At 32.4% G+C, this 14,781-nt stretch overlaps 1 protein-coding gene across 2 annotated transcripts in view; it reads left to right on the forward strand.

Annotated features, from left to right (window-relative positions):
• LOC145252549 (uncharacterized) overlaps positions 1-14,195 on the forward strand; it is a 199,966-nt gene extending 185,771 nt beyond the window's left edge. For both annotated transcript variants that reach the window (XM_080112101.1, XM_080112102.1), the window contains exons 23-24: positions 6,228-6,507; positions 11,229-14,195. In XM_080112101.1, coding sequence (XP_079968227.1) covers positions 6,228-6,507; positions 11,229-13,577 — 2,629 coding nt within the window. In that variant the 3' untranslated portion in view covers positions 13,578-14,195. The remainder of the gene's footprint in view (positions 1-6,227; positions 6,508-11,228) is intronic.
• The last annotated feature ends 586 nt before the right edge of the window (positions 14,196-14,781 follow it).

Raw genomic sequence — 14,781 nt, forward strand, 5'->3', positions numbered from 1 at the left:
TCTGTTTTCATCTGGAAAAAAAGGGCCGCTGAGAGGTTAAAATTGAAAAATACGTACTTGGGAGTCATCGGATTGTTATCTGTTTCACGAATGTGCATGTGCAAATTGTTCACATTACAAATTCCTTATGCTAAGAATAAGTAGGTTTGAAAACACAATTTAAATATTGTGTCAATCTGGCCTAATGGTTATCATACTTGACTCACTTGACTTTAGATTTTTGGTTTTGATCTCAGCTCGAGTAATTTTTTTTTTTTTCACTCAGAAAAAGTGAAGAAGTGAACTGTTTAGAAAAAAAACATAATACTCGCATGCACATGTCTCAGTTTCTGTCTGAATTAAAGTATATTTATGCATATTTTATGACCAGGCAACGCCAGGTGGCCTACTACTATATATATATATATAAAGTATTAGGAAAATGGTACTTGTACAGTTTAATCAAGACATTAAAAAATGAAAATATCACAAAAAAAAAAAAAAAGGGTTATATTGTATGTATCCATTTTGGACTGAAGTTCTCCGAAAAAAATTTCATTTAATTTGATCAAGTAGTTTTTTTTTTTTTTACAGCGGAAAAACACATTTTTATAACAGTGCGTTGAAGGTAGCCATCTTTGAATTTTTTGAACACGCCATGGGGAGATAACTCAGCTTAAAGTGCCGACACTCCCTCCCCATCTTTAATACAAGCTTTTCTTTCTAAAAATCGAATCTTTTGCTCGGTATCATAAATTGTTTTTTCACTGTAAAAAAAATCCAAAAAAACTACTTGATGAAATTAAGTGAAATTTTTTTTTTTTTGGAGAACTTCATTCCATAACGGATACGTACAAAATAACCCTTTTTTTCCTTGATATTTTCATTTTTTTAATGTCTTGATTAAACTGCACAAGTACCGGAAAAATTAATGATGAAAAGTAAAACTGAATAAATTACAATATTTATTGATCCATCAAAGGAATTATAATGATGAAAAATCCATAACTCATGAATTTTCTAAGATAAGCACTTTTTGTCAAAGGGTATGTTTTAATGTTTTAATTTAATATATGTTTTAACATTTAATAATGTTTATCCTCTGATGAAAAGAGCTTATGTTTGAAAATCCATGGGTTAAGAATTTTTCTTCATTATAATTCCTTTGATCGATCAATAAATATTGTAATTTATTCAATGTTATTTTTCATCATCAATTTTTCCTATTTCTTTAGTGGCTCTATATTGTATATCAAGCTTTTTATTATCTTGATAGGTTCCAATTTTAAGATATTTATATTTATCTTTGTGATCCTCCCTCCCTCTGCATATATGTAAGAGATGGTAAGCATGGCTTAGTGCATATATAAAACCAATTCATAGAAGGCAATACAATACAGCAAATAAAAAAAAAATTAAGACATGCTCATATCTACCATTATATAAAAGAAGCTTTGTACGTGTGAGTTCATTCTCTATGGATTCTGAAACGGCTGAGAACGATTTTTTTTTTTTTTTTTAAATTAAATTTCGCACAAATGTACTTTATGTATCTGGTAGTGTTCTTGGATAGGTTTTAGAATGTCTTCGGTAAGTATCGATAATCAAAAAAAATCCGATGAAAGGAAAAACAGGCAGTTTTGACCAAAGTTAATAGTTTATACAACCTAACATCACAAGTGCATTTGAGAAGTTTTATTATCACACAAGCAGAAAGACCTATAAAATCAACAGTAGGTTCTCTACAGTACAATATAGACTATAATGTATTGTGGACTAAGTCACCGCAGGGAGGCAAGGAGTCCTCAACTACAGCAGGCAATCAATCGATTTGATTTAAAAATGGACGATTTCACCAGTTTTGATGGCAATAAAAATATGGGAGTGGGAAACATTCGTTGATCATCATTTAATCCTGGGTAACATTGGATCTCCCTACTAGTATGTGTATATATATATATATATATATATATATATATATATATATATATATATATATATATATACTTGTTTATTGTTATATAAACATGCTCACATCCCGCTGCTAAAAATAGCCACTTGTTTCAATCAAACAACAGATATCATCAGGCAGCGACTTGACTATTCAAAAGTTCAATGAATAATGGATTTTTACTTTAGGTAGGAACTCTTTAAAAGTTGGAGTTAAAAAACTTAAAACACAGAACTTTAATTAAAAAATGTAAAAAGGGAGGGGCAATTTAAATAAAGTTAAAAGATTACAATGGGGAGAGAGTGATTGAGAAGAGAAAAAAAAAAGAAATAGAGAAAGAAATAGAGAACGAAAATAGAGAGAAAAAGAAGAGAGGAAAAAAAAAAATATATAAATATATATATATATATATATATATACATATATATACATATATAGTGCTCTTTTTATTGAGCACTATCTAACAACCTCGTTGAATTCATTAGTCCATTACTTTTGAATATAAAAAAACCCGAGTATATATATATATATATATATATATATATATATATATATATATATATATATATATATATATATATATAATTCCAGGTTAAGAATATTCAAAGATAAAAAAATAATTAATTTAACAAGGTTTATATAAGAGTGCTCAATAATAAATAGAGCAAGATATACTTATTTATATTTACATAAATATTTTAATATTGCTACACAATCATGACAATGTTTCGGTCAATTAGAAATAAAATAGAGTAATTTAAGATCTCGTCAGGTGATGTTGCTTTTAAGAAAGTCATGTCCTCAATAAAATGGAGAAAAAAATGAATTTTACAAAAAATAGAAATTTGAAAAGGTCACATGATCTCTTAATAACAGAAAGCTTAGAAAATGCAATAAATATACAAAATAAATGATGGGAGATAAAAAGTAAAATTAAAAATTAAAACAGACAAAAGCGAATTCAAAAGATAAAAAAAAAAAAAAGGGAGAGACAAGCAAGTTAAGTGGTGGAATGAAAGAAGATAGAGAAAAGAAAAAGAAAAATGGATCTTGTATATTCCCATGCAAAAGGTTGTTATTAAAATTTCCACGGGTGTTGAGACAAATCAGGTTAACTCAAAACCGTTCAATGACATGCATATTGGTGAAATGGGAAGTGGGAATTAATTACTTCATATGGCCTGCTAAGCCTATATGTTTTTAATGGAGTAAAATTAATTTAAAATTTAAAGTTATTTTAAAACTTGTATCCAGGAATGATAAATGTCATTTAATAGTTAATATGAATTTTAATGTAGAAACTCGTAGTGTTGGTAATTAGCAGTAATGATACCTAGTAATTAAGAAAATGAAAGAATAGATAATCCTAATAAAAGTCATAATGACAGAAGTGCTCCATACATGTGTAGAGCTTTTATAATAAAATTATATATGTAATATTGTTGTTCTTTCTAACTGACTACCATGTCAGCATCTCTCAGTACACAGCACCAGTCACATCTGGCTCTCTATAATGATAATATAATATACTAGCCTGGGTGCCCAGCATTGCGAGCGCAAAAAAAAAAAAAAAAAAAAGTGGTAGTAGGCAGGCAGGCTCGAACCCGTACCGTAAAGGAAGAAAAGAATGTGAAAAAAAAAAAAAGTGACGTCTTTGCTGTTGTGCTCATCATCAACCTGGAAGTGACAAAGGTTTAAATTAAGGCTAGTTAATCGAAAAGAGGGGATGACTTTCGAAAATAGCGGCGAAAAAAGTGACCCCTCCCTGTAGAAAAGTGCTCAGTTGAGGGTGAAGGAATTAATGTTTTAGCAAATTTTTCGACATTTGTCGTCTGAAGGGTTGAGCTTTAAAACGATACTGATCTTGTGAAAATCCGTTGCCTTTGTCAAAAGTTTTAGGCAGACATACATACAAACATACATTTAAACAGATAGGTGAGATTTATATATACATACTAGCGGGGGTACCCGGCGTTGCCCAGGTGTTTGTAGGTGTGTGTGGTGTTAAATAAAAAAAGAACCCGGGGGGGGGGGGTATGATCGAACCTGAAGCCCTGAGATGAAGTTTGAAAATAAAAATCGGCCAGCCAGAATGAGTTAGTGAAAGATGTTTGAATTTATTTAAGTAAGAACCAAATTGACAGGTGCATGCTCAGAAGTCGTCGAATGTTACGACGACGACGACGTAGGTTTGTTTGTTATAAGCGAAGTAAAAAAAGAAAACAACATTTTAATTAAGTGGGGAGTAGGGGTAATCAAAACATCGAAAAAAAAACAAAAAAACTAACATAATGCAAACGAACGATGAAAACAGAAAAACGAACACGTGAAAAATGGCTTAAATAAGCCTGTTTCGATATTAAAATTTAAAAACATATCTATAATGGCAATTTTGGCAAGGAAACTAATTTGTTTTGGAGATGTTTTGTTGTTTTTAATATTTGTCCTATATTTTGTGATGTGGTTTGTATGATTGGAATTCCTAGTTTGTTTAGTGTGTTGCAAATTATTGTATTATTGGTGTGTGTGAGTAAAAGATGTCTGTTTATGTTTATATACACACACAAGTAATACAATAATTTGCAACACACTAAACTAACTAGGAATTCCAATCATACAAACCGCATCACATCATTCCAACCATACAAATCACATCACATATGGCAAGCTCTATTTCCTATTTTTATTGTATTGAGCTTTATTTGTTTGGGATTACCATAGAAATATTAATATTTATATTTGCTTTAAGTTAACGGAAGTTTTTGGCTTGTAAACATAATTTATACTTGAGTTTTATATATATATATATATATATATATATATATATAAAAATATAAATACTGTACTTTGGGGTAATTGCACCAAATCTGAAGGTAATTGCGCCAACTAAAAAAAAGTGCTCTTTATATGCGTGGTTGCCAAAACAACATTTTTAGTTAGTGCAATTACCCCAAAGTATGGTATATATATTGGGTGTTCAAAAAGTCATTGAAGGGTTTTGAACTTAAATAGATTCTTTATTTTTAATATCTTTCTGTTCTGATTAAGACATTGGGAAATTCAAAAAAGAATGCAAAATTCAAATAATCTTTATTTATGAAAAATAACGTCTATTAAATGTTGCCCATTTTCAGCTTCACATATTTGTGCTCTTTCCAAAATATTATTCATGACAGATTGTAAAATCTCTGGATTGCGATTTCACTTCCTTATTTCGTTACTGATGTTTTTCTTCAATTCTTGCAGGATTTGGGGTTTGTTAACATAGACTCTTTCTTTAAGATATCCCCACAAGAAAAAGTCGGGGCTAGTCAAGTCTTAGGCTATCTCTTACATGAAAATGCCGTCAATATACTCTTTGAGTCAAAAAAATTGACCCCTGATTTTGGTAAAACAATTTCACAACTTGTGTACGTTGTTCAATACTTATCCATAATTAATTTCCAAAATATTATTTGTACAATATCTGAAATAGAAAAAAAAATCATTAATGATAAAATGACAAAGATTTTCAACCCTTCAGTGACTTTTTGGACACTCTGTATATATATATATATATATATATATATATATATATATATATATATATATATATATATATATATATATATATATATATATATAATATATTTGGATTTTACCGTCACTGGATTATTTATCTTCCACCAGACTATCCATTCATGTGTAATCACCTTTTTCTTCACCATATTCCCTCGGCTTCACTTTTTTTGTTTTCAAGTAAGATCTTTGACTTACATGTTGTTTCATCAAATACTTTTGCATGCAAAATCTGATCCCGCATTTTATAATTCCTACCCTCTGATGAGAAGGAAAGTATTTCTTCGAAACTCCGCAGATTAAGGACTATCCACTTATCTAGTGTTTCCTTTTCAGATTAAATATGTTTTTAACTCATTTCAAAGTGTTTTTTAACATGTTTTATTTACTGTTTTCTCGTATATATATATATATATATATATTACTTTGCAGATAAAGGAAAATTTTTTCAATGACTAAATATTGTCAAACAGTCAAACTTTCCTCTTGAGCTGGAGGTTACCTACATTTGTACTATATATGCCTTATTCTTTGGATCCAAATACACATCCAAATCGATTGGTTCTGTCCTAAAATGAGAAAGATCTCAATGAGGCAAATCAATATAAACGTTTGTTCATCCAATATTCATTTAATATTGATTTAAAAATTTCCAACAAATTTCATCATGAACAATTATTTTTATGTTTAAAGATTGAATCATATTCTTTCTGATTATGTTTTTGCATATTTTTTTCAGAAAAATCTGGGAACACCTCTTGGAAGCTGCAACGAAAAATAGCAGTTTAATTGGTATGACATGGACTCAACTAAGAGGTCAACTTGACGGAGCTGAAATCAAAAAGACATATGTGCTCAATCCTCTGGCTCCAGAGTTCGTCCCCAGCCGTCAGCTCCGTTCTCATATGGATGATGAGCACTTTGACTCCAATTTATTGAATCCGTATGGTCATATAAAAGTCCCAGCATTCCCATCTCTTCCATTCTATCCTCGATGTCCCTATCCTCTGTACCCACAGGTAATGAATCGAGTGAACTTTATCAATTGTAATTTTTTTGTATATCTTTTTTTTTGCTTTCGTTTATTGCTTTTTTTTGCATTAGTTTGCCTTTTTTTCATTTCCGTTTTTCATTTTTTTTTCATTTCCTTTATTTTCTTTTTTCTTTTCTTTTTTTCATTTCCTTGTTTTCATTTCCATTTCCTTTTTTCATTTCGTTTTTATTTCCTTTCCTTATTTCTTTTTTCATTTCCTTTTTTCATCTCCTTTTTTTATTTCCTTTTTTTCATTTTTTCATTTCCTATTTTATTTCTTTTATTTCCTTTTTCATCTCCTTTTTTTATTTCCTTTTTTCATCTCCTTTTTTTATTTCCTTTTTTCATCTCCTTTTTTTCATTTGCATTTCCTTTTTTCATTTCCTTTTTATTTCCTTTCCTTATTCCTTTTTTCATTTCCTTTTCCATTTCCTTTTTCCATTTCCTTTTTTCATTTCCTTTATTTCCTTTTTTTATTTCCATTTCCTTTTTTCATTTCCTTTATTTCCTTTTTCATTTCCTTTATTTCCTTTTTTCATTTCCTTTATTTCCTTTTTTCATTTCCTTTTTTCATTTCATTTTTTCATTTCCTTTTTCCATTTCCTTTTTCCATTTCCTTTTTTCATTTCATTTTTTCATTTCATTTTTTCATTTCATTTTTTCATTTCATTTTTTCATTTCCTTTTTTCATTTCCTTTTTTCATTTCCTTTTTCCATTTCCTTTTTCCATTTCCTTTTTTCATTTCATTTTTCCATTTCATTTTTCCATTTCATTTTTCCATTTCATTTTTTCATTTCATTTTTCATTTCATTTTTTCATTTCATTTTTTCATTTCATTTTTTCATTTCCTTTTTTCTTTTTATTTTTCATTTCCTTTTTTCATTTCATTTTTTCATTTCATTTTTTCATTTCCTTTTTCCATTTCATTTTTCCATTTCATTTTTCCATTTCATTTTTCCATTTCATTTTTCCATTTCCTTTTTTCATTTCCTTTTTTCATTTCCTTTTTCATTTCCTGTTTTTTGTATTTCTTTTTTCATATCTTTTTCATTTTTGGCTTTAGTTTACTTTTTTGCTTTTTTGCATTTCATTTTTTGCTTTTTTTGCTTTTTATTGCTTTTTTGCATTTCATATTTTGCTTTTTTTTGCTTTTTATTGCTTTTTTACATTTCATATTTTGCTTTTTTTTGCTTTTTTTCATTTCTTTTGCTTTTTTTCATTTCTTTTTTGCACTTTTTATCTTTTCTTTTTTCTTGCATTTCTTTTTTGTACATTTTTTCCATTGTATATTTTTTAGAAAATTGGAAAATATACATTGATTTTATTTTCGATAACCTTGTGATTCTCATTTCTCTTATTTTGTCGTTTAGTTGTCACATTCCATGAATGATGTTTCTGATAAACGGAGAATAATTGCTGTTTTCTGGATCTGAATCTATCAATCTAAGACTTATCGTTGGATTTTTATCTTGAAGCATTTTTTAATTACTTTTATTAAGTGACTTCATACCTTGTCTGGATCACTCCCTCCCCTCATTCCCATATAAATTTTCATTTTTTTTTTTTATAATGGAAAAAATGTTCCTCATAGACTTACATGAATTGGAAAATGTGTTTGTTTCGAATTTGGAACATGGCATGGGAGTGCTTCCTTGCAGATTGCAACATGGGCATCTTAAAAATGCAGGTTGTTTGAGATAAATTTGTTTTTTTTGGAAAGGAAACAAATTATCTTGGTGAATGATTGACATATTCTGAAAATTCCAAGCACAACTCCTATACTATCTTTTTTAATGGAAATCATTCCAAACAAGATGTGAAGCCACTTGATGTAAGGAGCTAACAAGAATAAAATATGATTACCACAAAGACAGGGGATGCTTATTGGCCTTAACTTGAAAAGATCAAGGCTATAGATGGGAGGAAAACAGTGAGCAGGAAGAGAGTTCCACAAACCTGCATTCTTGGTAAGAAGCTATTGGAATAAGAAGTCATATTACAGTGAGGTATCAAAAAAGTAAATTGTTGAAGATCACTAGACCAATGAGTCAAGCAAGCTGAAACAAAGGAAGCAAGGGATTGCTGAATATATTTCACTCGAAGAAGCGACCCTGGATCTACACCATGGCCTACAGCCGAAATCTGAACCTAAGGCATGTAGCCTTCATAGTGTCGTCTGAACACCAGTTTGATTTTGCCAATCCGCTCACGTTTGGTGTTTTTCTTAACTGTGCTTCACATATAATAGTTTATGAGGTTGCAATTGAGCAAGTTAGGGAACTCAAAGGTGGGATTGATTAAGACGTGGGAGTTTTTGGACAGCTTCTTCTGAGTTTTTCCGTAGGTGTGACACAGAGCTAAATCTTACTTCCATATGCATGGCCTTCTCGTTGCCACTCTCTCCACCCAGTGCTTTACAATAATGGACATCAACTCAACATCACCATCCAAATTGAGTCTGTGTTCCAAAGATTATCACGTTATAAGGAAACTTGGTCTTCATGATACGCAGGATTTTGTGCAGATAACTGATCTGAGCAAAATTTCATTCCAGAGTCCAACTGGTTTGTTAAAAAGATTTCTTGCCCTTTTTTTTAAGTAGCATACTAAAAGTGTGTGTTGGACTGACCCACATACATCTGCTTGAAGGAGAAGCTGAACCTTGGTCTAACCATCACAGTGAAGGACTAACAATAAAACATTAATGTGATATGAACTCTATGTGCATCATCTATGCAGTAAATATTACAAAATAACAAATATAAAAACATTGTTTAAAAATGTAACTTTTTCATAAATAATAGGGTTTCTTAAACTAATTTGTACAAACTGAAGTTGAAAACAAATTATTAGTAATAATAATATTAGTAATAAATAATAGTAATAATTAGTAATAATGAGCTAACATCTAATAAGAGAAAAATACCAAGAAACCCAAATTATTTTTTATGGAAATCGTACCAGACACAGCATGAAGCCATTTGATGCAAGGAGTTAAGAAAAAGTATTATTTCAAAGCTAGAAACTAACCAATGATAAGTGTAATATAGATAAATTCTAACTAAAGAAAACAGCAATTTTTCCTCCTTTGTCCGAAACATTGCTCATGGCATGTGAGGATTAAAGGACAAAATAAGAGCAGTAATAGTTATGGGGTTGCCGAAAGAAAACTAAGGTTTACTTTCTACTATTAACCAAAGAATTTGAAAATCTCTCTCCAGAAGATGGACCCAAATAATATTTTAACAACCTAAAAATGAAAAAATCAAACAAAACTTTTAAATAAAAAGAAATATTATTGATAAACATCTGACACAAAACAAATACCAATTAACCTGCATAAAAATGTGAATTATCGTATCCAACAAACAATTTGAAAATCTCTTTTCAAAGGACTCAAATAATATATTAAATAACCTAAAAGAAGTAAAAGTTCATACCCAAATCTAAAAATCGAATCAAATCAATTACACGCTATAAATAGTCAACTCCCACACTCTTAATATATAAAAAAAAAAAACCTTCACAAAAAATTGTAAAAACTGATTCTAAAAAAAAAACAAACAAACAAAACTTTTTGAGCTGGGATGACTTTATAATAGTTTAAAGATCGTTAAATGCCATTTTTTATTTTCTTAATTTGTTTTTAATAAATTGGTTTTGATTATTTTGAAAATATATAAATGGTATTTCATCTTTTTTTTTATATAAATAATTTTTTTTCTTATCTATATACTAGCAGTTCAGCCCAGCTTTGCTCGGGCCCTATGTACTGTTCATAACTTTATGTGCATATGTATATATATATATATATATATATATATATATATATATATATAAAAAAGTTTTGCTCATGTCAAGGTAATCTACATCTAAAATTTGAAGTGTTTAGACCCAAAATTGGTGGAGGAGTTTGGTAGAGTCTGCAAAGGTCAAATCTTTTGAACTTTGACCGATTGACAGCCAAATTTTCATTAAAAACTGATTAAAAAGCTTGTCCTATGTCTGAATACACTTTATGTAAAATTTCAGATGTTTAGACCAAAAATTAGCTGAGTAATATGATAGAGACCGCAGAGATAAAAATTGTTTTTAAAACTTTGCCCCAATTTTGACCCCTTAACATTTATTGTTTTGGGCTCAAAACAAATTAAAAAGTTTGATCCATGTTCAAGTAACCTACATCTAAAATTTCAAGAGTTTAGACCCAAAATTGGCGGAGGAGTTTGGTAGAGTTTTCAAAAGTTAAATCGACAGACAAATTTCTGGCCAAAAACTGATTAAAAAGATTTTCCCAAATCTCAATACCCCTTATGTCAAATCTCGAGTCTGTAGACTGAAAATTGACAGAGTAGTTTGGTAGGGAAACGTACACACACGAACACACACACACACACACATGCGCAGACAGACAATTTCACTTTTATAGATACATAGATTATTTTGGATTTTTTAATATATGTGTTTTTTAATTGTTTATTTTTAATATATAAATTGTTTTGCATTTTTTTAACATTTATTTTTGGATTTTATTTTTTAATATATGAATTATTTTGAATTTATATTTTTAATAGAAGATAGTGTTCTAAAACTTAAGTAAATTTTTAAAATGTGTGCATTTGTTTTTATGTTTCATGCTAAACATGTTCCTTTCAGAGGTTCTTTTTCTCTTTCCCTTTCTTTCATATCCATTTTCTTTTCTTCAGATGTGTTCACCTTATCTTCCATTCTACACTGGACCATATTATGGAATTTATGCGCCAGTCTATCCTGGTTCTCCACACGGACCTGGCCCCGTGGGGCAGTCACCATCTATGTCTGGACGCAGTACACCGCCTGTTCCCTTGCCCCAGAGACATCATACTGCATCTCCATTACATGGAGCACCATTACCCCCAACACCTCAACAACAACAACAACAACAGCAGCAGCAGCAACAACAACAACAGCAGCAACAACAACAGCAACCACCGCCCCCAGCTCCTCCACCCCCACAAATGCAACAACAGCAGCAGCAGCAGCAACAGCAACAGCCACCACTCCCTCTACTCCCACCACAGCATCATCAACAACAACTGCCTCTGCCACATCATCAGCCAAGCCTCCCAAAGAGCAAAGCACTCCCCAACCCTGTCAACCTGCCAAACTCTACAGCCACAACTTCTGCTAATGCACTTGTTTTATCTCAGTCTAATGTTACCCCACTATCCGATCCTGGGGCAATTGGGGAGGTTAAGAATGCTGAACAGGCAAAACTTCTGGCTAAAACGGCCAAGCTGACCAAAGGTCAACCGGTCATGTATATGCCCCCGAATCCTTATCATAGTTCATTTCTACCTCTCTGCTTACCCTTGCAGCATCTTTACTCACCAGAAGAGCATCGGATGCTGATGGTACCTCCAAGGTTTCCAAGCAGCCCCTATCTTGGGAGCCCTGCTTTTATGTCTTCAAAATATTATGGCATGTCCCGCCCTACACATTACCGCAACGGTACCTTCCCTAGTAACCGGGCTCTTCCCAGCAGCGGCCACAATGCACGCGTAGAAAGGACACCTCCTTCGATGAGGGACTCGCAGGTACCACCACCATCGTCATCATCCCCCAGTTCAACGGCCACTGGTCAAGTAATCCAGCTGTTACCGAACGTGAAACATGTGCCGTCATACTTGCTAACCAGCCACCAACTGGGTAGCTCGACTGAAAGTTCACGCACAAACACTCCGATATCAGCAAATATTTCGGAGGATTTGCCGATGCACTTGAAGCCAGAGTTAGCCATCGATCATCTACCTGTGGACAGTAGGTCAGCCACACCTGTGGAGACTACTTGGTCACAGGTGGTCAGCAGGCACAAAAAACCGCAGCATGGGGATTTGCACAGACAGATACTCAAGAAGAATGAAACGCAGCACACTGATGATCTGGTTAAGAATTTATCGCTTCGCCAAATGATGGGCATCGATAGATACAAGGAGAATGATAATTTGTCTCTCTTTAATCAGGTTAGCAAATTTTCAAGTGACCATATTGTCAAGCCCTGTCCGATACGTTCTGCCACCCAAACTTTGGGTTGCCAGTTTGCTCCCCAACCTCCTCCTCCTCCTCCTCCTTCTCTTCCTCCCCACACACTAAATCAACCAATCCATAATCTTAACCCGCCTACAGGGCTCAACCCAAACAACCATGGCCTCCATCCGGCTCATAATCTCAATCCAAACCCTATAAATCCCCAGACTATGAGTCAACAACCTCCCAATCTAAATATGGGTCCTCCCAATAATATGGGTGGACCACCCCTCCATCACATGAATTCCACTCTTCCGCCTCCTCCTCCTCCTTCAAATCACTTTGAGTGCATTTCTCCCATGAATCCGAGTATGGGTTATAAGCCAGTGGCCGATGAACCGTTGAGGAAAAAGAATTTACCCAAATTGGATTTACCCTTGCGCAAACCGACAGACGAGGATAACCCTAATCACATTGGTCGACACAACGGCATGAAGGACTTCCCTCCCATGCCCCTGGGAACAGGATTTAGCCGACAGTTTAGTGATGAGATCGAAACGCCAACCACGGTCTTAAACCTTGTCAAGATGTTGGACGAAAGTCCGGAGAAGGATGTCGAACAAGAGGTCCATGAACTGACCAGGCGGCACCCATCAGTTACATCTAACTATTCTGTACCGCTAACCATGGAACAGCATTTAGACTATCACCAGAGGCATATAGCTAAAACTGGGCATCTACAAGCTCCGTTTCCTGCAGAAATGAAGCCTCATGCAACTAGCGGAAACCATGGTAACTACGGTAGTCATATGCTGGAACGAGAACCCCAGCATCCGCCGACCTCTCTCATGTGGCCCATGCGACCACGTCTTTATGACCGCTCGGTACTAAGTAGCACGGACGAACCACAAAGGTATATTGAACCACTTACCCCTCGTACTCCGGCTGGGTACGGTTCTCTTGGAGATGCTGATCTAGATGCCCTCTCTTTTCTACGGGATTTAAAGATTGGTGATACAAACACTGAGATGCAAGATTCTCTGTATTAAGTCTCAATTTGCGTGCAGTGCTCTGTTATGCCTGTGTGTTTATGGACTATGGCGCATAAAATTGATTGGAATGGTCTAAGTATGATTCGGATGATCAAGCAATGAAAACAAGTTCAATATGGTGAATGGAATAACGGCTGATATCTCTACAGCCTCATGCACTCTTATTCTTTCGTTTTTAAACTTTTTTTAATGTGTATATGTATCCATCTCTCTCTCTCTCTCTCTATATATATATATATATTGTATGCACACCCACACACAAGTGTATACATGTATATGTGTACATCTGTATATGTATAATATATGTGTGTGCATGTATGTGTGATTCATTAATCAAGGCAGCTAATAGTATGCAGCTTATTGGCTGGTTGCCTTTTTTTTTTGTTGTTTTAAATCCACTTCTACAGCTAAGCTTCTATATTTGTTTTTAATTTATATTTTTATCTTTGGGGATCCAATTATTATTATTATTATTATTATTTTTTTAATTTAAAACGAAAATTAAAATTTTTGAATAGAATTTGCTTTTTAGATCAAAATAAAATAACTATTAACTTAAAATCACAAAAACAGGTAAAAAAAAAAAAAATAACAAACAACAAAAAAAAAAAATTGGACAAAAAATTATTTGCAAAAATACAAAAAATTAAACAACCACACAAATAAAACTGGTTAATTAAAAGAAAAAAATAAAACAAATAAAAAAACAATAATTAAAAACGCAAAAGAACCTCCGACCCCCGTCTTTGCCTTTATAATGTTATCTTTACTTACTGTAATTTAGTTTTTACTTTATACGCAGTCCTCCTCCTCTTTTTTTTTTTTTTTTTGTATAATATCTACCCCGTGTTGTTCGATTTATTGTAAATTACATGTATAATGTATACTTTAGTGGCCCCCTATTAATCTTGTAAATACAACTGTTCTTGTTCCTTACCTGTCCCTTTGCACTTATCGCTGTACAATACTTATTGTCCTTACCCCTAACCCTAACCCAAACCCCTCAGATCCTCTCATGTCATCACTACAGCCTCTTCATACTGTACAAAACTTCTTAACATCGAGGTGCCTCTTTTTGCACCTCACTCTTCTATCCCATTATTGTACAAAAACTTCTTCCCTTCATTTTACTTCGCACCCTAAAAAAAAAAAAAAAAAAATTAATTTTGATTTAGAATTGTCAACTCTTTCTATTTAAAAA

This window comes from Euprymna scolopes, chromosome 29, assembly GCF_053919585.1.
Source record: "Euprymna scolopes isolate OS-2025 chromosome 29, ASM5391958v1, whole genome shotgun sequence".
NCBI classification, from domain to species: domain Eukaryota; kingdom Metazoa; phylum Mollusca; class Cephalopoda; order Sepiida; family Sepiolidae; genus Euprymna; species Euprymna scolopes.